Source organism: Salvelinus alpinus, chromosome 10 (assembly GCF_045679555.1).
Source record: "Salvelinus alpinus chromosome 10, SLU_Salpinus.1, whole genome shotgun sequence".
NCBI classification, from domain to species: domain Eukaryota; kingdom Metazoa; phylum Chordata; class Actinopteri; order Salmoniformes; family Salmonidae; genus Salvelinus; species Salvelinus alpinus.
Window position 1 is genome coordinate 21,414,323 of NC_092095.1, and position 26,885 is coordinate 21,441,207.

The 26,885-nt window shown below is 41.2% G+C and overlaps 1 protein-coding gene across 1 annotated transcript in view; it reads left to right on the forward strand.

Moving 5' to 3' along the window:
• Positions 1–277: 277 nt before the first annotated feature.
• Positions 278–26,885, forward strand: part of LOC139531699 (receptor activity-modifying protein 3-like) — a 33,369-nt gene continuing 6,761 nt past the window's right edge. Inside the window, exons 1-3 of the mRNA XM_071328398.1 lie at positions 278–608; positions 18,689–18,718; positions 19,089–19,251. Coding sequence (XP_071184499.1) covers positions 515–608; positions 18,689–18,718; positions 19,089–19,251 — 287 coding nt within the window. The 5' untranslated portion in view covers positions 278–514. The remainder of the gene's footprint in view (positions 609–18,688; positions 18,719–19,088; positions 19,252–26,885) is intronic.

The following is a 26,885-nucleotide window of genomic DNA, read 5'->3' on the forward strand; positions in this document are numbered from 1 at the left end:
CAAATCAAATCAAAATGTATTCGTCACATGCTTCGTAAACAGCAGGTGTGGACTAAGAGTTAAATGCTTACTTAACCACCCTTCCCAACAATGCCGAGAAAGCCATTAGAAAATGTAAATGAGTCATACAATAAAATCGTTATCACATCATTCATATTAAATTGTCAATTTCATGCTTTCTTGCATATGGAATGAGATAGATCGTCCCCTTCCTCTCCCTTCCTCTCTCTCCTCCTTTCTCCCCCCCTCCTTCCCACCCTCTATCTGAAAGGACGCAAGGAAGCGCAGAAGTCATTTTAACAACGAGATGTGCAGGAAAGCTCATATGGAGGTTTGATCAGAGGAGCCAGACTTGGGGAGGTGTTGCGGAGTTCGAAGTTTCAAACACGGGCTGACAATTTTGCGTGACGACATACTCGTGAACTATGAAGGAACTTGCGCGCGCGTGCTTTCAGTGAATTTGGATAATTATGGTTTGCCACAGACATTCATCACCCAGCTGAGATATCATTGAATGCATCTGAATCGTGTGTGTGGGATCTTTATTCAAGACGTGATGGATACAAATTCTTTGGCTGTGTTGAAACTTCTACTTGTTGGAATTTTGGGTGAGGTTTCTATGGTATTTTATTAGCATATTATGTAGTCTAGGATAGTTTTCTAGATTATTAAAATAAACTATTTCTTAATGATTTAATAGTCTATTTTTTAGCATGTTGCGTCTGTTTTAAATGGGTTCATATCATGGAATAAATGAATGAAAAATGCATTATAATAATTTCCAGATCCTTTTGATTGAAATCTGCTGTCATTGTTCATTCTGTAGCCAATAACACATTTTAGTTGCATGACCTATCATCTTTAAAAAGGCTGATAATAAATATGAAATGAAATGGATGTTGATCAATCACTTCATGAATTTCATATAATTTCATCATATATTTGATCAAATATAGTTAATAGCCAACCTAACACCATCTGTCTCTTGACCCTGGTGGATATGTAAATGACTGTAGGCCTATGATAAAATGCCATTAAAATTCATTAAACAATATAAGAAGCTCCATACCAGTATGCTGTTCAGAAAATATTTCTTTAAAGGAAAATTCCACCCCCAAATGATATTTTGGTATTTGTTTCTTTAGTCCATTGTTGATATAGTCCCAAAATGTTTTGCATGTCAGCAATCAAGTTTTCAAGATATATAACTTTCATAATGCAGAAATACAGCCGATATGATAGATTTTGCATCAAAGGATGTTCTGTTTTACATCATATGATGCAAAATGCATCCTACCGGCTGTATTTCTGTATTTTGAAAGTCATATATCTTGAATTTTCCTTTAACGGATGATGACGATGGATGTCGATTGAAAGGGGCTAATGCAGCCTATACGATTGTCTATAATGACAAGCAATCATTCATATCTTTCAGTTACCACAAATTCATGTTTATATTTGTAACATATGTTACAAAGATAAACTTTGTTGTCCCGGTGTTGAGATTAATTCTTCTTTGGGGAGGATTTTTTTCTGGTTCTCTCATCAGGGGGAGACTTGGACAGGAACCCACCTCCATATACCCAATAGCTTATATTCAAAGCTGAGGCCCAAAGATTATGGGTCAGGGATATACTAAAGTCCCGCAAAATAGCCGATGTACAGTGGAAAATGGCAGGTTTTGAGGTTTACAACCCAAATGGGACCTCTTACATGCATGCATGATATCCTCAAAAGCTGCATGAATCCAACTGTACGGGGCACAGGGGGACTATGATTTATATGTTGTAAAATGTATTAACGAACGATTATGTCATTACATCAGTGCTGCAGCACAATTAGCATTGCTCCACTGAGTAAGGTCGGTTTACTTGAATTAGCAGATAATAATGGTTAGGCTATAAAGGGGCATCGAAATTCCGTAACCAAGGAAAAAGCCTTAGGCTCTTCAGTTCTGCAGGTTGTGGCTCCTGTATTTGCATGAGCAGTGTCTTTCGCCTTGAGTTGGCACTCAATCAATAGCACTGCTCTGTTAATGGGTCACCGCCTCCGATAATGTAATAGTGCTGATGAGCGAAACCCCCAGTTGGAACCCAGGCCTCTGGCTTGGCTTCCCACTGTCACAGCAAGAGGGCAGAGTTGGAACAGTGTTGTGGCTCAGCCAAGGATAGTGTAGAATGCTCTTTGTGTGTGTGTGTTTGTGTGCGTTTGTGTGTCTGTGTGTGTGTTTGTGTGTCTTTGTGTATGTGTTTATGCATGTTTGTGTGTGTGGTGTTTGTGTGTCTGTGTGTTTGTCTGTGTGTTTGTGTGTGTGTGTGTGTGTGTGTGTGTGTGTGTGTGTGTGTGTGTGTGTGTGTGTGTGTGTGTGTGTGTGTGTGTGTGTGTGTGTGTGTGTGTGTGTGTGTGTGTGTGTGTGTGTGTGTGTGTGTGTTTTTGTGTGTTTGTGTGTGTGTGTGTTTTTGTGTGTTTGTGTGGGTGTGTGTTTTTGTGTGTGTTTGTGTTTGTGTTTGTGTGTGTGTGTGTGTGTACGTGTGCCGTGGCTTTCCTCTCACAATCCTGAGGATAAGCAAGTAACACATACTGTCGTATCTCTCACAATAAGCCAACATGTTTAGCATTATTATTCTCTGCTTACTGGTACAGTCAGTAGTTTGAATATATGGGCCAGGAATAAATCCAGGTTTCGTTTGCATGTGTCTGTGTGATGTGGAAGTGGGGTACGCTCACTTGGATTGTGTGGGTGTCTGAAAGAGAGTACTCTGTGTGAATTGAAACTGAGGTGAACCTTCATTGCACCTCAATAAGGGTTTTAAGTACACTGTAAAAACAAATCCTGTTGTTTTTACAGTAACTTACTGGCAGCAAATGACCTGTAAATTACTGTAAAAAAGGTACAGTATGTTACCATAAATTCCAAATAAATGCTGGTTTAACAGTACATTAATGTAAACTTTACAGTAATGTAAATCAAATCAAATGTTATTTGTCACATGCGCTGAAAACAACTTGTGTAGACTTTACTGTGAAATGCTTACTTACGAGTATGTGGAGTGTATATATAGACTAGTGAGTGTGCGTAGGGTCAGTGCAAGATAAGAGTTAGTGCAGATAGTTTTGGTACCATTAATTGACTATTTAGCAGTCTGGCTATTTAGCAGTGTTATGGCTTGGGGGTAGAAGGCATGTACTGTTAAATCAAAGTTTATTTGGAATTTACGGTAACATACTGTACGTATTTTTACAGTAACTTACAGGTAACTGGCTGCCAGTAAGTTACAGTAAAAACAACAGGACCTTGTTTTAACAGTGTACTGAAATGGAGTGCTGTGCTGTGTAAGTTTTCTGTGCCTGATTTCAAACTCTAAATGGGGTGGCCATACCTGTGTCCTCTGTCTCACTTACACGCACACACACACGCATACACTTTCTGCTCTTTGTCTCCCTTCCTATCACTCTTATACACAGCAGGCCACAGAGCCACTTTGGCAATGGGCTGTCCTCCTGCATGACAAGGGTCATTGGCACTAAAACAGATTTTCTAAATGAGCATGGCTGACAAAAAAATTAATTTCCATTAATTAACTCTTGTGCTGTGACTTACTAATAAGGCTGACACAGATTACGCCTAGTCTTACATTTACATTTACATTTAAGTCATTTAACAGACGCTCTTATCCAGAGCGACTTACAAATTGGTGCATTCACCTTATGATATCCAGTGGAACAACCACTTTACAATAGTGCATCTAACTCTTTTAAGGGGGGGGGGTTAGAAGGATTACTTTATCCTATCCTAGGTATTCCTTAAAGAGGTGGGGTTTCAGGTGTCTCTGGAAGGTGGTGATTGACTCCGCTGACCTGGCGTCGTGAGGGAGCTTGTTCCCTTCTTAGTCTTGGACTAAGAAGACATTTCGGAAGAGAGAACCGCCATTGAACTTGTTTTTTAAAGTCTAGGTCTAGGCTTAATGTGTTAGAGATAAGATTCAGTGGTGTAAAGTACTTAAGTACAGATAATTTAAAGTACAACGGTTTTTTTTTTACTATTAATATTTTTGACAACTTTTACTTTTACTTCACTACATTCCTAAAGAAAATAATGTTATTTTTACTCCATACATTTTTCCTGGCACCCAAAAGTACTTGTTACATTTTGAATGCTTAGCAGGACAAGAAAATGGTCGCTATCACTCACTTATCAAGAGAACATATCTGGTCATCCCTACTGCCTCTGATCTGGCGTACTCGCTAAACACACGTCTGAGTGTTGGCTATCCGTATTAAAAAAATCTTTAAAATGCTGCCGTCTGGTTTGCTTAATGTAAGACATTTGAAATGATTTATACTTGTACTTGTACTTTTTACTTTTACAGTTGTACGGGGAGACAGATATCGATGCTGGTTCTCATGGAAACCATAGCCTTGCCAGCTCAACTGTTTGAAATCTCCCTAAACGACTTTCTTTTGACTTCCGGGTCCCTTGTACGTCAATGCTTCTGGTGGATTTAAAGCATTGTCATTGTATTATGTCGCCATGCAACTGCTAGAATGCCTATGGTATTTTATTTTTTTCTTAGTATTTAAGTTCATGTGCTAATAGACTGCCTTGCAATACCAGTGTTGTTTAAAAATATATATCTGCCAGACATATTATGTGTGGTATTTGGAGAGAACTGAAGGCAGAAGGAGGCTGGAGGATATTTTTTCATTTTTCATGAATGGAATAGTTGACTTGAAGCAGTGACTTTCAACTAAATGCCTCAGTGACTTTTCCCCACTGTATTTTCTGTTTGTTTTCTCTTCCCCATATTGGAATGAGTTTAAATTTCAAGGGCTTTTATTGAGTGGCTCAGAGGCTTCCGCTCCAGCCAATTTACCATGTTGTCATTTTAAGATTCTTTATCTGTAACCAACAGTCTGCATTGGTAATATTGACTGATCATGGTGATGTTGTCACACACCCATTGTATTTTCAGTTAACAAAAGGAAAGCATTCCCATTTGGTTGTGAGATGACATTATCTAATCCTGTCTGAATATTATTGGAATGGTGTCAGGTATGATATTCCAGAAACATCCTCAGCACGTTCAAGCAACATCTCCATGGCTTTTTGAGAATGATTGTCACTGCAATGTTTTTTCAAATGGGACATTCTCAGAACAATTCCATCCTAGACAATTAGATGTTAGAGGAAAAGGATCATTATGTGAACCCAAACATGTTTTTAAGCTAAAACAGAGAAAATACGCATGATATTTGGTCAGGTATCTGTGTTTACATGTGTCCCATTGTCTACACTCCCCACAATAACTTTCCTCTCCAAACAGGAATGGGTTAATGCTATAGCCTCTTTGGAATGTCCCTCCTTGCTTGTAGTGACCATCCCTCACATGATTTTAATTCAGGCTTTCTCTTTCCCCCGGCTATGCAGCGTTTATTTCGGTCCCTTTTCAACATGGCCATTCATGACAACCCCTTCCTGCTTTTGTTTGCGAAATCCAGAGAGCCTCTCTCTGTCTTCAACATCCGTGTCAATCCTCAGTCTGTCACGCCCTGACCTTAGAGATCCTTTTTATGTCTCTATTTTGGTTTGGTCAGGGCATGAGTTGGGGTGGGTATTCTATGTTCTATGATTTGTATTTCTATGTTTTGGCCGGGTAGGGTTCTCAATCAGAGACAGCTGTCTATCGTTGTCTCTGATTGAGAACCATACTTAGGTAGCCCTTTTTTCCACCTGTCTTTGTGGGAAGTTGACTTTGTTTAGGGCACATAGCCTTTAGCTTCACGGTTTGTTTTGTAGTGTTTATTGTTTTGTTCGGAGTCACCTTTTATTCAATAAAAGAAAATGTACGCTCACCACGCTGCACCTTGGTCCTCCTCCTTCAACAGCCGTGACACAGTCGCCTCTTCCGCTCCACTTTCTCATCCAATCCCCCTGGCCCAGTATCACAATCCCACTTTGAACCTTACCCTATGACTTCGGATTGAGGTTGTGGTTGCCAATCCACAACATCCACGTAATCTTGAGCCTTTAGTGGTTCACTGGTCCACTTAGTGGTTCATTCCCTCAGTCAAAGCAGAAGTCGTGCACAAGGTACAGATGTAGGGTCCTAATTTGAGGCAGTTTGCTACAGCAGGAATATAATCTTGGAGCAACAGGAAATGGTCATTATTATGTGGATTATAATTAACTGACATTAACTGACAAGGGTTGATACGTTTTCCGTAAGGAAAAATCTAGTCAAAGTGGAAATTACAAACTTCACAAGCCTTTATAAACCTCATACAATACAAGTTTTACATTTGCAATGCAGGAACGTTTTCCTGCAACAGGGTGATCAAATTAAGATCCTAAATCTGTAGTCTAATAATTCAGAACCTCTTGGGGCTAAATGGAAGACATGTATTAGCAGTTAGCAATTAAGAACAATTTCATAATATGTACTTTTGTTCATTATTTAGGCGAATGACTGGGGCATTCTAGGGCATTTTGTGGTGTTAAGTCATTAGATGTTATCACGTCTGCCCAGTTTAATTTAAGTAAAGTTGATTGAGTTGACTTAAAAGATCACACCCACCATGCTCAGAGGTACATTTTCTATTTGGATTGATGCCTGTCTTCCACCAAGGTGTAGTGGCCTGATTGAAATGTAAATTATGTTGTCCAAGGGATTTGATATGTGTGATAAAAAATTATCAAAGGGCTTTGATCAAAGCATTCATGATGAATGTTTAATGTGTATAAATCATCTAAGAAGATCTAAGAAGACGATCATAACATCGATGTTGGTCATTAATGTTGGAAATGTATGTTTTACTGGTCCTCTTGAATTAGTTATCTACTCTTTTTGCAGCAATAGGTTTTGTACCTATGTAATTAGCGAGCAAAACTGGCTGCAATGATGTATTAAGACTTCATGGTCAGGTTGTATACTGGTTTTAAAAGGACAACCAAAGTAGTATTTATTTCCTATGACATCTTGATGTCGTTATGAAAAAGACATCTTTACCTTGTCTTAACAGAGACCAGTTTGTTGTAATCCAGTTATGTGGCCAATAACCAGCACAATTTTAAAATCACAGCAGAGGTAATTTCAACGTTCTCTTGCAAAGCTGAAATGACGGAATCCAGCCCTCCAATTCTCCCAAGTGCAAATCAATAAATAAGACAGGTCTGGGAACATTGCTACACTACTCTGGTAGCTTATCATTCTTTTATACCATTACTGCTCTCAACACAATAGTGTGACAATGAAAAATGTGCTTTTAAAAGTATGTGACTTTAGACACTATGTGACTTTAGGTGTAACAGTATAACTTTAAACCGTCCCCTCGCCCCGACACGGGCGCGAACCAGGGACCCTCTGCACACATCAACAACTGACACCCACGAAGCGTCGTTACCCATCGCTCCACAAAAGCCGCGGCCCTTGCAGAGCAAGGGGCAACACTACATCTAGGTTTCAGAGCAAGTGACGTAACTGATTGAAACGCTACTAGCGCGTACCCGCTAACTAGCTAGCCATTTCACATCCGTTACATAGGCATGGAACAGGACTTAAGTCAATTGGCTGCTTCTATTGGGTTGTATGTGAGCATAGGTCTAATAACAAATGTAAATAGGATATTTGACTTATGTGCGGGTATAGTATTTGGCTTAGTAAGACTGCAAAGTTGGCAATATAACAGAAGTAAAATGTATTGCAATAGCTATAGTACAGTACTAAAACATTTAATCTGGATTGATGCCATCCGCTTATTATAATTTATTTGTTTTTCAACAAATCAACCCCAATTTTCATCTAAAGATTGAGAATGAATTGCAAGAGATATCAATCCTAGTCCACATAGAGAGTTTCTCTATCTATCCCAACATGGCCAGCACTAAATGACAGCCTTTTTAACCTTTAGAGCACAACCTTAGCAGGAAGAGGTGTGTACTTCAATGAGTGACAGACAAGCTTCAAATAGATTGTAGAATGACATTGGGGAACCTTGGCCAGTCGAAGTTAGTATCACAACTACATCCTCCCATTGTTGCTGTGACACAGGGTGCATGCTAGTTTCTGCGCCTGTGGTGAGAGTCCATTTATTAAAATCACAGTTAATGACAGCAATTTGGACAATGGCAAATTTAAGAGCAGACTATTTCAGTTACCTGCACTAATGGCTTCTATATTTTTGATGAAGTCATCGAGGACCGAAATGTCAATATTATCAACCAAAATGAATTGATAAACGTCCCGGTTTGTTTAAAAAGTGACAGTGGTACCTTTATCCTCTCCATTTTTGCTCTGTATTTTTTGCACCCAGACAACCTGTACTCAAATAGGATCTCATTTGAAACAAACACCCCCTTTTGCAATTGACTTCAATGAGCTCATTCTATGACATAATTTATTCATTGAGGAATTGCAAATGACCTCAGACCATAAGAGTGGTTTGAATGTAATGTAAGATGCAATGCAATGTATGATGAGAACCATGTACTTGATTAGAACTGCATCATGGACTTGACAAGTCAAACACCCCCCCCCCTCTCAATCTCTCTCTCTCTCACTATGACACCTCCACATGCATCCCAGCAGATCATTTGCCTTCATTGATATTTTTGTCTCCGCTGAACTGTTTGTTTCAAGTTAGCAGCCGCAGAGCTCGAGCAACTTCAAAGTACCAACTCAACTTGAAATTAATAGAAACGCCACAGGTCAACATTAGCATTGATGATGTTTAGCACTAACAGAAGCATACAGTGAGTTGAGATCGAGCCGAAGAGCCTTGCTCTCTGCAAAGAGACAGCCATACTGCCAAGGGAACAGGGAGCTGTAGCGTTGTCCTTTTTTTGACAGCTGAGGCTATACTTGAGAGGCTGAGTAAGTCTCCTCGCTCCATTTGTGAAGTGGACTCCAGTGCCCGGCGAAGCATAACGTCTTGACCCCTGCAGATAGATGACCTTGGACTGCTATCGAACAGAGTACAGACTGGTTATTTTCTGATTACATTTGGTGTCTGGCCCTGTGTTAACCTCTTGCAGCCTCAAGGAAATTACTGGGAGATTAGAAGTATCACATCTGAGAAATTAGCACTTTTAATTAAGCCTGGATATGGTCTCCGAGAAATTTCTCCCATTAAACGTTCCTTGGCTAATTACAAGGAAGCTATCAAGAAGGATATAGAGCAGGGGTGTCAAACATATGGCCCGTGGGTAGTTTGAGTAAAAACAAAAATCTCTATGTAATAATAATCTTTAAAAATTAGCTCGATATACTTTAAAATGACTAAAACCAAATTGAAACTGTGTAGAAATGAGAATGGCCCTACATTCTTCACTGTGTCCAGCTCGCTAATATTCACAGTAATATAAGCTATACAGTGGATGCAGGACTATGTCTTGCCAATTTTGATGGTAAGGAAACATAAAAAGGTTCAATGTGGCCCTCTGACCTCATTGAAGACCGAATGTGGCCCTTGGGGCAAAATGTGTTTGACACCACTGATGTAGGGGAACATATCATACTGACGATATGTTACCCCCCTGGAACAGGAAAGGGCCTGCCATGCCGAAACAGGAAAGGGCCTTCCCCAAACTGTTGCCACAAAGTTGGAAGCACAGAATTGTCTAGAATGTCATTGTATGCTGTAGCATTAAGATGTCCCTTCACTGGAACTACAAGGTCTAGCCTGAACCATGGAAATCAGCCCCAGACAATTATTCCTCCTCCACCAAACTGTACAGTTGGCACTATGCATTGGGGCAGGTAGCGTTCTCCTGGCATCCGCCAAACCCAGATTTGTCCACTGGACTGCCAGATGGTGAAGCGTGATTCATCACTCCAGAGAACGTGTTTCCACTGCTCCAGAGTCCAATGGCGGCGAGCTTTACACCACTCCAGCCAACGCTTCGCATTGCTCATGGTGATCTTAGGCTTGTTCCACCATGGAAACCCATTTCATGAAGCTCCCGACGAACAGTCCTTGTGCTGACGTTGCTTCCAGAGGCAGTTTGGACCTTGGGTGTGAGTGTTGCAACCGAGGACAGACGATTTTTAGGCGCCACATGCTTCAGTACTTGCCGGTCCCGTTCTGTGAGCTTGCGTGCCTAGCACTTCGCAGCTGAGCCGTTGTTGCTCTTAGACATTTCCACTTCACAATAACAGCACTTACAGTTGACCGGGGCAGCTCTAGCAGGGCAGAAATTTGACGAAATTACTTGTTGGAAAGGTGGCATCCTATGACGGTGCCACGTTGAAAGTCATTGAGCTCTTCAGTAAGGCCATTCAACTGCCAATGTTTGTCTATGGAGATTTCATGGCTGTGTGCTCTATTTTATACGCCTATCAGCAACGGGTGTGGCTAAAATAGCCAAATCCACTAATTTGAAGGGGTGTCCACATACTTTTGTATATATATAGTGTATCTAATTGTTTCAACCACAAGACTATATCAGGCATATGGAGAGTTGAGGTGGGGGCATGCGCGGAGGTGTTGACAGTCACAGCATTGTTCCCATATGAAGATAAAACCCAATGAGAAGTCTTATGCTTGATGGCCCTGCACTTGGCACAATGCTATGCTTCTATTTTTATTTTCAGAAACTAGCATGTTGGTTCTATAGCTTCCCTAATAGCCTACAAAATTGATTATGTGGTTGCTAGGAAGCGACTAATTCAAATAATGTCTCTTCAATTTGAAATAGCCTTTTCTTTTTCTTTTTTTTTAGGCTCCAGAAGAATGTTTATTTTCGAGTCAGGATGCAAATGAATTTCTCAGCTTTCTGAATGATATCCTTGTAGTGTGGAAGAGAGACTGACATGGGTTTACTAGCTCCAGTCTTATAAAAGCTGTGTTTTAATTTATCTATTTAATGGATGGATTTGGCCCTTTGACTCACTGCTGTGCAAATGTAAACCAGGAATATAACTCAAGAGACACCTCATTGGTTAATGTGAGACTTCAGATTTCTAGTTGCTGCTTCTCATAAACCCTGTCATCCTATTGCCAAGTGAGAGGGAACAAGGCTGTAATTAAACAGTCTCAACAATCTCAACTCACATATGCATTTGTAACCGATGTGAAATGGCTAGCTAGTTAGCGGTGGTGCGCGCTAATAGCGTTTCAATCGGTGACGTCACTCGCTTTGAGACCTTGAAGTAGTGGTTCCCCTTGCTCTGCAAGGGCCGCGGCTTTTGTGGAGCGATGGGTAACGATGCTTCGTGGGTGACTGTTGTCGTTAACAGTTAACCCACTGTTCCTAGGCCGTCATTGTAAATAAGAATTTGTTCTTAACTGACTTAACCTTTAAATAAAGGTTTAAAAAATATATGTTTTTCTACTTTCCACAAGAACAGCCGTCAACTATTCAGTGTACCCAATGTGACAGTCAAAGCTGCATTTAAACTGATCGTGGCAGGGCTTTGGCATTCCCCAGCCTCCACTATCTACCTCAGGGAAGGCTGTGTACCTCTGACACTATCAAATGGTTATGCAGGCAGCTCAGCGGTGTGTTGTCGCCTTGGCCCGCTTGGTTTACCAGAGAGATTTCATATTCATGGTGTGTGTTCAGAGCTAACTCATGCTGGATTGACTGTTGGATGTTATTTTGGTCCTGGCGTATGTTTGCAAAACCATCGCTGAAGTGTGACACAGGAGGGAAAGAGTGAAATACCTTCCTCTTCCTTATTAACCTACAGATACAGTGCTTTCCATGACATTGAGTGTGTTATGAGTGTGTTATCAATGTGTTACCAGTTTGTTATTAGTGTGTAATCAGTGTGTAATCAGTTTCAGTGTGTTATCAGCAGTGATGTAAAGTACTTAAGTAAAAATACTTGAAAGTACTACTTAAGTCGTTGTTTTGGGTATCTGTACTTTACTTTGCTATTTATATTTTTGACAACTTTATACTTTTTCTTCACTACATTCCTAAAGAAAACTATGTACTTTTGCTCCGTACATTTTCCCTGACACCCCAAAGTACTTGTTACATTTTGAATGCTTAGCAGGTCAGGAAAATGGTCTAATTCACACACTTATCAAGAGAACATCCCTGGTCATCCCTACTGCCGCTGATCTGGCGGACTCATTAAACACATTTTGTTTGTAAATTATGTCTGAGGGTTGGAGCGTGCCCGTGGCTATCCGTAAATTGAAAAAACAAGAAAATGGTGCCGTCTGGTTTGCTTAATATAAGGAATTTGAAATGATTTCTACTTCTACTTTTACTTTTGATACTTAAGTATATTTGAGCAATTACACTTACTTTTTATACTTAAGTATATTTAAAACCAAATACTTTTAGACTTTTACTCAAGTAGGATTTTACTGGGTGACTTTCATTTTTACTTTTCTATTGTGTTATCAGTGTGTTATCAGTTTGTCATCATTGTGTTATCAGTGTGTTATCAGTGTGTTATCAGTTTGTTATCAGTGTGTTATCAGTTTCAGTTTGTTATCCGTGTGTTATTTGTGTTTCCATTCCAGACTTTTCATACGAGATGCAAAGGCCCCCATAGCAATTTCCAGAAACTAAAACTGTCAATTGAAACCCATAATAGCCAAACTCTTTAAGCTGGGGAGAAAGTGAGCTGTGAGCCACCTATACAATCGTGGGGGAACACTGTGTGGGTATAAGGGAAGCTGAATGCCTTTGTGTCTGGGATGTACATAGTATTGAAGGTTTGTCAGGAGAGGGGGGGACTGATTTGTGAAAACACTCATTGTGACGACCCTGTATTTGTGTCATGCCCCGATACCGTTTGAACTTATCACACGTAGCGATCACAGACCCCTCTGCTTTGAACACATATCCTGCGGGAGGAAATTTCTAAATTTAGCGTAGTTATCCCCCGGGTGAGACTGAACTAAACAGCATAGTTTTTGTAATCACAGATCAAGTAAAAACAACTGTGGGTTCACTCAGAATGCTTACATTGTATTTGTGGTTTCGAGTCAATATCCAACAATGACGAAGTCTACGAGACTGTCCGTTTTAATGTGATCAGCACCTTTGATACATCATAGACATTCTGAGTGATTCCGCAGTGTGGTTTACCTGTCTGTGATTGATTGAATTTGGGCATAAGACTGTCACTTGAAGGAAAAAACAAGGAACATAGTAAGAAAATGGGGGGAGAGTGAGACAAAAATCAAAATCAAATCAAATCAAGTTTATTTTATATAGCCCTTCGTACATCAGCTGATATCTCAAAGTGCTGTACAGAAACCCAGCCTAAAACCCCAAACAGCAAGCAATGCTGGTGTAGAAGCACGGTGGCTAGGAAAAACTCCCTAGAAAGGCCAAAACCTAGGAAGAAACCTAGAGAGGAACCAGGCTATGAGGGGTGGCCAGTCCTCTTCTGGCTGTGCCGGGTGGAGATTTTAACAGAACTATGCCAAGATGTTCAAAATATTCATAAGTGACAAGCATGGTCAAATAATAATCATGAATAATTTTCAGTTGGCTTTTCATAGCCGATCATTAAGAGTTGAAAATAGCAGGTCTGGGACAGGTGGCAGTTCCATAACCGCAGGCAGAACAGTTGAAACTGGAATAGCAGCAAACCCAGGTGGACTGGGGACAGCAAGGAGTCATCATGCCTGGTAGTCCTGACGTATGGTCCTAGGGCTCAGGTCCTCCGAGAGAGAGAAAGAAAGAGAGAATTAGAGAGAGCCAAGATTTTCAAAATGTTCATAAATGACAAGCATGGTCAAATAATAATCAGGAATAAATATCAGTTGGCTTTTCATAGCCGATCATTAAGAGTTGAAAACAGCAGGTCTGGGACAGGTAGGGGTTCCATAACCGCAGGCAGAACAGCTGAAACTGGAATAGCAGCAAGGCCAGGCGGACTGGGGACAGCAAGGAGTCATCATGCCCGGTTTGCCGTGACGTATGGTCCTAGGGCTCAGGTTCTCCGAGAGAGAGAAAGAAAGAGAGAACGAGAGAATTAGAGAGCATACTTAAATTCACACAGGACACTGGATAAGATAGGAGAAGTACTCCAGGTATAACCAACTGACCCTAGCCCCCCGACACATAAACTACTGCAGCATAAATACTGGAGGCTGAGACAGGAGGGGTCAGGAGACACTGTGGCCCCATCAGAAGAAACCCCCGGACAGGGCCAAACAGGAAGGATATAACCCCACCCACTTTGCCAAAGCACAGCCCCCACACCACTAGAGGGATATCTTCAACCACCAACTTACAATCCTGAGACAAGGCCGAGTATAGCCCACAAAGTTCTCCACCATAGCACAATCCAAGTGGGGGCGCCAACCCAGACAGGAAGATCACGTCAGTAACTCAACCCACTCAAGTGACGCACCCCTCCCAGGGACGGCATGAAAGAGCACCAGTAAGCCAGTGACTCAGCCCCTGTAATAGGGTTAGAGGCAGAGAATCCCAGTGGAGAGAGGGGAACCGGCCAGGCAGAGACAGCAAGGGCGGTTCGTTGCTCCAGAGAGGGAGCAAAAAGCGATCAAGGTGAAAACTTAACGAATGCGTGAGAGAGAGAGAGAGAGAGAGAGAGAGAGAGAGAGAGAGAGAGAGAGAGAGAGAGAGAGAGAGAGAGAGAGAGAGAGAGAGAGAGAGAGAGAGAGAGAGAGAGAGAGAGAGAGAGAGAGAGAGAGAGAGAGAGAGAGAGAGAGAGAGAGAGAGAGAGAGAGAGAGAGAGAGAGAGAGAGAGAGAGAGAGAGAGAGAGAGAGAGAGAGAGAGAGAGAGAGAGAGTGTGTGTGTGCTCGTGTGTATTCTCTATTAGGTCCTTCAGTGATACTCTGGTTTTGAAGAGGTGCGAAATAGGCTTCAAATTCCCACGTAACAGGATTGCTACACAAACTCATTGAGGGAGTAACATGCAGCTGGGTCAGAGAGGAGGATAGAAGATTGATTATGTGTGTGTCCCACACTTGGCAGTGCCAGCGCCAAACAACCGACATGGCATGAAGTCGGATTGGAGGTTTCACGCTGAACCATATCGCCTCTCCTCCCTCTCTGTCCTGTGCTGTGGTAGTGTATGCACTCTAAGCAGCGTTTCTCAACCTTCTCCTCCCTCTCTGTCCTGTGCTGTGGTAGTGTATGCACTCTAAGCAGCGTTTCTCAACCCTCTCCTCCCTCTCTGTCCTGTGCTGTGGTAGTGTATGCACTCTAAGCAGCGTTTCTCAACCCTCTCCTCCCTCTCTATCCTGTGATGTGGTAGTGTATGCACTCTAAGCAGCATTTCTCAATCCTCTCCTCTGGGATGCCCGTTCCATGAATTTGAAAACCGAGCACCGTCTTCCTGAGAGCTACAAGTACCATCTCCCGACAACCAGAAGGTGCTTCTGGAGTATGTTGTGTTACAGTGCAGAGGGTTGTCAATTTCCACTCTGTCAAACAAGCACACCTGATTGAACTTGTCAGCTAATCATCAAGCCCTTAGTCGAATTAGTCGAATTAGGTGTGGTAGTCAGGTGTACTAGTTAGGTGTTCTAGTCAGGTGTTCTAATCAGGTGTTCTAATCAGGTGTTCTAGTCAGGTGTTGTAGTTAGGTGTTCGAGTCAGGTGTTCTAATTAGGTGCTCTAGTCAGGTGTTCTAGTCAGGTGTTCTAGTCAGGTGTTCTAGTTAGGTGTTCTAGTCAGGTGTGGTAGTCAGGTGTGGTAGCCATGTGTGGTAGTCAGGTGTGGTAGTCAGGTGTGGTAGCCATGTGTGGTAGTCAGGTGTGGTAGTCAGGTGTGGTAGCCATGTGTGGTAGTCAGGTGTGGTAGTCAGGTGTGGTAGTCAGGTGTGGTAGTCAGGTGTGGTAGCCATGTGTGGTAGTCAGGTGTGGTAGTCAGGTGTGGTAGCCATGTGTGGTAGTCAGGTGTGATAGTCAGTTGTTCTAGTCAGGTGTTCTAGTCAGGTGTGGTAGTCAGGTGTGGTAGTCAGGTGTGGTAGCCAGGTGTTCTAGTCAGGTGTGGTAGTCAGGTCTGATAGTCAGGTCTGATAGTTCAGGGCAACAACAACATTGTGAAACATATGGAGCTCCACAAGGAGAGGTTTGACAAACACTGTATTAAAAGCTCTGAGAAAAGTTCTACCTCCTATCCTATCCTATACTCCCGCCATACGCTGAGAGTCAGATGCGACATTGCTGTATTAGTAATCACGGCAGGGGGTGGACTCTTGATGGAGTAAATATTCATCAGAGAGAGCCCCCTCGGGGTGGGGGCACAGGTTCAGCCGAGAGAACGAAAGGTGTCCTACGAGACAGAAAGGAGCTCTGAGCAGTGGCAGTCACCATTTCTTTATCCTTCCCTTATCACTAAACTCTATCTGAGATACTGCCACAGACAGCCACCGCAGCACACCGTTAAGGGCTTTTCACAATACTGAGCCGATCCAAGCAGAAAAAAACTAAGCTGTACTGAGCTGGCCTGTTTACGCATCCACCTTAGTTGCTGGAATCGTGCTTAAAAAATTACAATGTGAAAAGTAAAAATCCTTGCATGGTTTGGTTCAGTTCAGAACGATAGTGTGCAAAGGAATACTAGCTATAGCCATCTCCTCAGCTTCAACATTATATGATTATTTGTCACATGTGCCGAATACAACAGGTGTAGACCTTACAGTGAAATTCTTACTTACAAGACCTTAACCAACAATGCTTTAATTAAGAAGTTAAGAAAAAATAGATATATATGTGTTAAGTAAAAAATAGATAAGTAAAACATTTAAAATAAAAGTAACAAATAATTAACAGCAGCAGTAAAATAACAAGGGAGGCTATATACAGGGGGTACTGGTACAGAGTCAATGTGCGGGGGCACCGGTTAGTTGAGTTAATTGAGGTGATATGTACATGTAGGTACTATGCATAGATTAAAAACAGAGAGTAGAAACAGCGTAAAAGAGGGGTCTGGGTAGCCCTTTGATTAACTGTTCAGGAGTCTCATGGCTTGGGGGTAGAAGCTGTTAAGAAGCCGTTTGGACCTTGACTTGGCGCTCCGGTCCCGCTTGCCGTGTGGTAGCAGAGAGAACAGTCTATGACTAGGGTGGCTGGAGTCTTTGACAATTTTTAGGGCCTTCCTCTGACACCGCCTGATATAGAGGTCCTGGATGGCAGGAAGCTTGGCCCCAGTGATGCACTGGGACGTATGCACTACCCTCTGTAGTGCCTTGTGGTCAGAGGCCGACCAGTTGCCATACCAGGCAGTGATGCAACCAGTCAGGATGCTCTCAATGGTGCAGCCACCCATGCCAAAACTTTTCAGTCTCCTGAGGAGGAATAGGCTTTGTCGTGCCCTTTTCACGACTGTCTTGGTGTGTTTGGACCATGATAGTTTGTTGGTGATGTGGACACCAAGGACCTTGAAGCTCTCAACCTGTTCCACTACAGCCCCGTCAATGAGAATGTGGGCGTGCTCGGTCCTCCTTTTCCTGTTGTCCACGATCATCTCCTTTGTCTTGATCACGTTGAGGGAGAGGTTGTTGTCCTGGCACCACATGACCAGGTCTCTGACCTCCCTATAGGCTGTCTCATCGCTGTCGGTGATCAGGCCTACCACTGTTGTGTCATCGGCAAACTTGATGATAGTGTTGGAGTCGTGCATGGCCATGCAGTGTGCGCTTGTGCATGACAACAGCAGCAGCAGCAACAACTGACATCAGACAGCTTGGCATTGTTCCAGAAAACTCTTTAATGAATTTGTTCTTCTCGCCATCATTTACTCAATTAGCGATTCTCAGACAACTGTTTCATAAACTGTGGATTCATGTTTCTTAATTATTTTGTCAGCCAGGATGTGTTTAAAATGGGAAAGGTAAGGGCCATGTAATGGCTTTCGTTGGTGGAAGGAGAGGAGGACCAAAATGCAGCGTTGTACGTATCCATAATAACTTTTAATGAGAATGAATACAAAAAGAACAAGAAAATCAAAATGAAAACCGAAACAGTCCCGAATGGTGAAAACACTAAAACGGAAAACAACTACCCACAACCCATAGTGGGAAAACAGGCTACCTAAGTATGACAACGATCGACACCTGCCTCTGATTGAGAACCATACTAGGCCAAACACATAGAAATATAACGTATAGAACAAAACATAGAAAAACAACATAGAATGCCCACCCCAACTCACGCCCTGACCAAACTAAAATAAAGACATAAAAAAGGAACTAAGGTCAGAACGTGACAGGCCAGCTGGGCAGAATTGTCAGTTTAATGTTAAAGGGTCTATATATGTTTCAGTTGTGTTTTGACAACAACGTTTAAAACTGCAATATGTAGCTTTTTCGGCGACCCGACCAAATTCACGTAGAAAATTGTGTTCTAGATCTGTCATTTTCATTGAAAGCAAGTCTAAGAAGAGGTACATCTGTACTATTTGCACTTTTTCTATGCTTCCCATTCTTAAGTTTTGTTTTTGCATCTTTTACTTTCGGTTTTGCACACTAGCTTCAAACAGCTGAAAATACAATATTTTGGGTAATTGAAAATATATTTCAGAGTGATTTAGATGATACAATGGTTCTCTACACTATACATTGCTTGTTTGGTCACATCATTTTAAATTAGGCAAACTATTAGAATTTTAGCAACTAGGAAATGGCAGAGTGATTTCTGCATATTGCATCTTTAATGTTGGTCCCAAAAAGTCATGCTTCAATGAGACTGTTGTCATGACTACTAACACTGTTTCAAGTCTCTGTGTGATTTTGTCTTTGACAGTGAACTCTTGGATGACAAGAGGATTGTCAGGTAAGTTAAGCTTACATCTCCTTCTGAAGACATGAAACACTGTGGAACACAGCTTACAAATGCTGTACTTTTAATGTTTTTATAAGAAGTCATTTTAACCCTGTGATAACAATAATAGTCAAAATGGACAAAATTCAGATTTCCTGACTTCTGACAAACCCTGTGCCAGAAGTATATTCAGTTCTGGGTTGTGTTCATGAGGCAATGGAAAGAAAACTGACTAAAACAGGGAACTATCTGGACACTAATTTTCGTTTTCAGTTGCAGAACTTTTTCTGTTGCTTGACCTAATGAACACGACCCTAATGTTACTGTGGAACATTGAAGGTCATGTTTCTTTCTGTAATTTGGACCTTTTTATGTCCTGCAGCCACCGAGAATATCAATGTTGAGTCTATACCACGAAGGCCTAGTGTGGCTCTGTGCAACGAGACCCAGCTGCTGTCGGAGATGGAGGTGTGTGGAGAGGGTTTCAAGCGAGAGATGGCTTACGTGGATCCCCAGAACTGGTGCAACTTAACACACTTCATCAGGTAAAAGACTCCCCTGCCGTCTCTTGCCCTTTCAGTCTTATCAGAACAAGCCAGTGTCCTATCAATTCACTGACCCAGTTCTTAAAGGCACTCAGTATAATTTCTGAATAAATGTGTGTGAGAAGCGAAAGGTGGGATTAGTTCCAGACAGAAAAACATGTGTAGCCCCACTCTACCTGTTGGTAAACTTTTTGCTTTTGGAGGCAGTCTAAGATTTGGATCTTAAAGCCAAAATAAAACATATTTCCACTAAAATTATAATTTCTGCACAATAATTATTTTACAACATCTTGGGGAAGCTCATAACAGTTTTCCTACTTAAAAAGTTGACTTAAGAAACATACTGTAGGATAAATCAAAGAATACTGTATTGCAGTGTAGGTAGTCTAGTAAAATAAAATAAAATGTGCCCACTGTGTGTGAATGCATGCATCTGCCTGTTTGTGTATGAACAGGCGATTGGCATCCAAATGCTAGTTGGCATTGCAGATCCAGGGGGCTGTTTGCCTGGCTGTGCCTGCCCAGTGATAATTTCCCCCTCACCAATGAGTGGCATCTGTGCCTGCTGGCTGACCCAGTATGGTTCTCTAACACCCTTCAACCGTCCACACACACAGATAAACACACACATGGACACACACATCCACAGGCATACTCACACACCCATACAGTATTCAGACCCCCTGACCTTTTCCATACTGTGTTATGTTACAGCCTTATTCTAAAATGGATGAAATCGTTTCCCCCCCTCATCAATCTACACACAATACCCCATAATTACAAAACAAAACCTGTTTTTTAGATATTTTTGCGAATGTAATTTAAGTATTCAGACCCTTTACTCAGAACGTTTTTGAAGCGCCTTTGGCAGCGATTACAGCCTCAAGTCTTCTTGGGTATGACACTAAAAGCTTGGCACACCTGTATTTGGGGAGTTTGTCCCATTTTTCTCTGCAGATCCTCTCAAGCTCTGTCAGGTTGGATGGGTACTGTTGCTCTACAACTATTTTCATGTCTCTCCAGAGAGCAGGTTATCATCAAGGATCTCTGTACTTTGCTCCGTTCATCTTTCCCTCGATCCTGACTAGTCTTCCAGTCCCTGCCTCTGAAAAACTTCCCCACAACATGATGCTGCCACCACCATGCTTCACCGTAGGGAAACACTGTGCCAGGTTTCCTCCAGACGTGACGCTTGGCATTCAGGCCAAAGAGTTCAATCTAGGTTTCATCAGACCAGAGAATATTGTTTTTCATGGTCTGAAAGTCTTTTAGGTGCCTTTTGGCAAACTCCAAGTGGGCTGTCATGTGCCTTTTGCTGAGGAGTGGCTTCCATCTGGCCACTCTACCAAAAAGGCCTGATTGGTGGAGTGCTGCAGAGATGCTTGTCCTTCTGGAAGGTTCTCCCATTCCCACAGAGGAACTCTGGAGCTCTGTGAGAGTGACCATCGAGTTCTTGGTTACCTCCCTGACTAATTCTTCTCTGCGATTGCTCAGTTTGGCCAGGCGGCCAGCTCTAGGAAGGGTCTTGGTGGTTCCAAACTTCTTCCATTTAAGAATGATGGAGGTCACTGTGTTCTTGGGGACCTTCAATGCTGCAGACATTTTTTGGTACCCTTCCCCAGATCTGTGCCTCGACACAATCCTGTCTTGGAGCTCTATATAGACTATACTCTGAGCTATGCCAGGAGATACCTATTTGATATTATGTTTTGAAAAGAGATAGGCTATTCTATGATGGCATCTAATCCAACTTGATGGCCTGATACAACATCATTCCACTCTTTAGCAGATTAGGCTGATTATCACACCCCTGAATGACTCCCTATTGCATTCTCTGTCATTCATGCTGAGTTTTATTGAGGCTTAATCGGATCCAGTAGGGCAAAAAATCTGAATCCCCAGCACAATTATTTATTTACAAAACACTGAAATTCACAGAGGGACATTTTTCTAGTGTTGATTTGGCATATACAGTGCATTCAGAAAGTATTCAGACCCCTTGACTTCTTCCACATTTTGTTACGTTACAGCCTTATTCTAAAATGTATTAAATAAATGTTTTCCTCATCAATCTACACACAATACCCCATAATGTCAAAGCGAAAACAGGTTTTTCAACATTTTTGCAAATATATTAAAAATAAACAAAGAAATACCTTATTTACATAAGTTTTCAGACCCTTTGCTATGAGACTCGAAATTGAGCTCAGGTGCAGTATGTTTCCATTGATCATCCATGAGATATTTCTAGAACTTGATTGGAGTCCACCTGTGGTAAATTCAATTGATTGGACATGATTTGGAAAGGCACACATCTGTCTATATAAGGTCCTACAGTTGACAGTACTTATCAGAGCAAAAACCAAGCCATGAGGTCGAAGGCCTCGAAGGCCTCAAGTTGGATTAGATGCCATCATAGAATAGCCTATCTCTTTTCAAAACATAATATCAAATAGGTATCTCCTGGCATAGCTCAGAGTATAGTCTAATGAGTAATACAGTGAGGGCTTTCGAAAATTTCAGTTGACTACATTTATGAAAGAATTGAGCCATTGACCAAAGACAAAAACATTTATTTCTCTCCTTAATATGTGTTATTTGAGGATTCAAGACATTATTTTTTATAGTAAATATATTATATGTCCAGGTATAGTACCAGTCAAAAGTTTGGACACACCTAATCAATCAAGTGTTTTTCTACTTTGACTATTTTCTACACTGTAGAATAATAGTGAAGACACCAAAACTATGAAATAACAAATATGGAATCATGTAGTAACCAAAAAAGTGTTAAACAAATCAAAATATATGTTATATTTGAGATTCTTCAAAGTAGCCACCCTTTGCCTTGATGACAGCTTTGCACACTCTTGGCATTCTCTCAACCAGCTTCACTTGGAATGCTTGTTGGCTGCTTTTCCTTCACTCTGCGGTCCAACTCATCCCAAACCATCTCAATTGGGTTGAGGTCGGGTGATTGTGGAGGCCAGGTCATCTGATGCAGCACTCCATCACTCTTCTTCTTGGTCAAATAGCCCTTACACAGCTTGGAGGTGTGTTGGGTCATTGTCCTGTTGAAAAACAAATGATATTCCCACTAAGCACAAACCAGATGGGATGGCGTATCGCTGCAGAATGCTGTGGTAGCCATGCTGGTTAAGTGTGCATTGAATTCTAAATAAATCACAGACAGTGTCACCAGCAAAGTACCCCCACACCATCACACCTCCTCCTCCATGCTTCATGGTGCGAACCACACATTCGGAGATGATCTGTTTACCTCTTCTGCGTCTCACAACGACACAGTGGTTGGAACCAATAATCACAAATTTGGACTCATCAGACCAAGGACAGATTTACATCGGTCTAATGTTTCTTGGCCCAAGCAAGTCTCTTCTTATTATTGGTGTCCTTTAGTAGTGGTTTCTTTGCAGCAATTCGACCATGAAGGCCTGATTCACACAGTCTCCTCTGAACACTTGATGTTGAGATGTGTCCATTACTTTTATTTGGGCTGCAATTTCTGAGGCTGGTAACTCTAATGAACTTATCCTCTGCAGCAGAGGTAAATCTGGGTCTTCCTTTCCTGTGGCGGTCCTCATGAGAGCCAGTTTCATCATAGCGCTTGATGTTTTTTGCGACTGCAGTTTAAGAAACGTTCAAAGTTCTTGACTTTTTTCGGATTGACTGACCGTCATATCTTAAAGTAATGATGGATTAGTGTTTCTATTTGCTTATTTGAGCTGTTCTTGCCATAATATAGACTTGGTCTTTTACCAAATAGGGCTATCTTCTGTTTACCACCCTTACCTTGTCACAACACATTATGAAGGAAATAAAGTCCACAAATGAACTTTTAACAAATCACACCTGTTAATTTAAATGCATGCTGTAAGCTGGTTGAGAGAATGCCAAGAGTGTGCAAAGCTGTCATCAAGACAAAGGGTAGCTACTTCCATCTAGGTACCTCTCTATTACCAACTGGCCAGATGTTTATGTGAGAGACAAATGATCTTTACAGGGTGTAACAGCCATTTCCACCAACCCTTCCCTCCCCCTCTGTACCTTGTACAATACCTCATATTATGTCCAGTAGTTCGTATTGTCAAGACATTGCTTAAGTTTTCTCTAATCAAGCCATCCGTTACCAAACATACCAGCTTGAAAATGATATTTACAGTGCTTGTTAACATGTTATTCATGAGACATATGTCTTCTCATGGACATCCCCAGGGAATCTGTGGCGCTCTGTTTAGAGAGAGAGAAAGAAATAGAATGAGAGAAAGTGAAGGACCTTTGATCCTCGTTTATGTTCTGCGCTGAGAGAAACAAAGCATGTCACCATGTCAGCGAGTTAGATGGAACTCTCTCCAAAATGCACGGCCATCTACACATGTAAGATCTTCATTTGACCAGTTTCTCAGAGCAGTATCCTGCAGCAACAGGAAATGTGAATTATTGTGTGGATTATAATTAATTTAAATTTTTGTAGGGGTTGATAGAAAATCAAGTCTGACATTTTTAAGGGGAAATTACAAACTTTTACTTTTTAAACCTTGAATACGCTACGATTTTACATTTCCTGCAACAACATGGTGATCAAATGAAGATCCTAAATCTGTATATTGATTCAAATGAGCAAATCTGAATCTCACCACGGGTACACAGTCAAGAGAATGGGACAGCCGAGGAGGCATGGCCCAACTGCAGAACATCAGCAGAGACTGATTGCCAGGCACGGTGCCGTCCACTGCTAATGAATATTAACACAGGGACATTATCAACAGCAGGCCTAGGGACAATATCACCAGCAGGCTTGGTCTGCTTTATAACTAACAGATGCTCCTCCAAGGTCAACAGTGCATGTTAGAGTGGCCACAAATGGCCATTTGCAAACGCAATGAGAATTTACTGTCTGTGTAATTTAGTAGAACAGAACATTTGGTAATTACAGTACCAGTCACAGAGGACATACGGAGAGGAGAGTTGGAAATAAAATCAATTTACCACAACTTGAAGGGAACCGTTTTTTTTCTCCAGGTCCCAGGTCGATCCCTTGGGATTGCTAGTGTATACCACTTGAATGAAGAAGTGAAATGCAATTTTTGTCAACTCCGCAAAACATAAACTCCGTCAGATTTTTGTCTAGCGTCAACTCCGTCAGAGTGCTGAAAGATCTGATAGAATGGTTATGTTTTTATTGGGATTTTCAAATGAATCATTTTCCATATTTTACAAAAATGTTGTAATACAATTACATTTTTAGAGGCAAAAATATTTTAATTACTGTTCTGCAACATATGCTTAAACAATTGAATTATTTGCTGTGCTAGACCTAAGAGATAATGTTCCTTTATAAATGTTGTTTCATGTACTAAATCTAGAAAAACTTGCCAAAATGCTAACAAAATTATCCTTGGACCATTTAATAGTGGTCTAAAACAAAACAAAAAGAAGTTTGGAGATTTGTATTACATATTTGAATAATGTAATGTTATAATTAAACAATCAAGGCCTTTAAGCACTTGTTGGACAATACTTGTAAAAATGAAATGCCTTTTAGGATGTCTGATGGAGTTTACATAAATCCAGCAAAACTTCGCTATGCCACTGTCCCTTGGGTCGAAAAAAAATGACCTCAACAACCCTAATCCAAAACAATCCAGCAAAAAGCCATCTTGGATGACACTGATAAATTTGTTGTAAAGTCTATGCATTTCACTGTACCATTTACACCCTGTATCCTGTGGACGTGACCAATAAACTTTGATTTGATTTATGTCCTCTCCTCCCCCAAGTATGCCTGTCTGTACATATCCTTTATTACATTTTTTTAAGAGCAGTGCAGACTATGATGAATTTTTCTGCAGCATAGCTTCTTCTGACAACCTAATGGACTCATTGACTCTACACAATCAGACATAATGATCTTTTTGTTATGTTTCTGACAAGCTGGACTCAAAACACTTTAAAACAGGATCCCATTGGACAATCAACACTTTATAAAGCCTTTTTAGAACACTCATAAAGTCTTCATAAGCAATACATGGATACTTCACAAATTATTTATAAGCAATATTATCCAGCATAAACGGTTATATAAAAAGGGACTAGCGTGTTGTTTGCTGATGAATGATTCCTGAAGCATTTTTATAGACCTTATAAAGAGTATGAGGCTTCATTAAATACATTTTTTCCTTGCCCTGAAAGTATTGTTTGTGGCCCAAAGAGACAGTGATCCACTATTCAGATATGTTTCAAAAGCCACTGCTAACATAAGCTACTTAAACTGACCCAAAAGGCTTTTTTCAAGTCTTCTGCCATTTCTGAAGAATATTTGTGCAGGCAATGTTTGGCAGTGAAGTTGACCTGTAATGTTGGCATTGTGGGTTGGTTTTGTTTTGCGATTGGGAAGCTTTGAATTTTCCTTACATGAAAATACATCTGAGAAAACATTTAAAATATGCCTAAGCTCTTCTCGTGCACCAAATGTACAGCTGCTGGAAATAATGTAGTTTTTCCAGTTATTACTTTATCTGAAGCACAGCAGATTTAAAAAACAAATTTGCCAACGCTAAGGCTCAGTGCACAACTTGTGTAATATTTTTTATGTATATATTTTTTTAATTCACATTTTTCAGGGGGTGCTGCAGCACCCTCAGCACCACTACTTCTCCCAAGTGGCGCAGCGGTCTAAGGCACTGCATCTCAGTGCTAGAGGCGCCACTACAGACCCTGGTTCGATTTCAGGCTGTATCACATCCAGCAGGGCATTGGGCGGCTCATAATTGGCCCAGCGTTGTCTGGGTAGCCCATCATTGTAAATAAGAATTTGTTCTTAACTAACTTGCCCAGTTAAATAAAGGTTAAATAAAAATAAATATGACTTAATTCGTCTAAAATGTACCCTTGTTAACCTAGAGTTGATGTCCGTGCCCCCGCATAAATCTAATTAGCATAATAAAAAAATCCCCATCAAATTCTGTTTAAGCTAGATATATCTGTTTTATTTGCATGGCTGCGTCTCAATCCACCACATCCGCCGATGTCGCCCTTCCGCATCTGCGGTGAAAGGTGGCAGAGCTAGAGCTGTGTTTGTCAGGCCATGAGACATCCTGAAAATTGGTCTTCTCATGAAAACGTCTGTAGTGTCCGAATGGTTTAGCCTACAAACTATTTTGACCCCTCTATAGAAAGATGAGACTCTCACAAACATGATGGTGTTGATCTAGGACGACCCCAAGCCTCACAAGAATAGTCTGAAGCCGGGTACCAGTTTAAAAAAATTAATGGAAGCATAGATGGAGATAGTTTAGTGCCTAAGATAAGGGGTTAAATACATGTAAAAAAAGTATATATATACACATAGGACAGACACTTCAGAACAAACTTCCTTTAGATTATTATTTTTTACTATCTGTTTATCCATGTATGAATGTCACGATCGTTGTAATGATGAGACCAAGGCGCAGCGTGCATAGAGTTCCACATAATTTTAATAAAGAGAAACTCACTAAACAAAACAACAAAAGCACAAACGAAATGTGACGCTACTGGAGTGCACAAAGGCAACTTACTGTAGACAAGATCCCACAACTAACAATGGGGAAAATGGCTAGATAAATATGATCAGA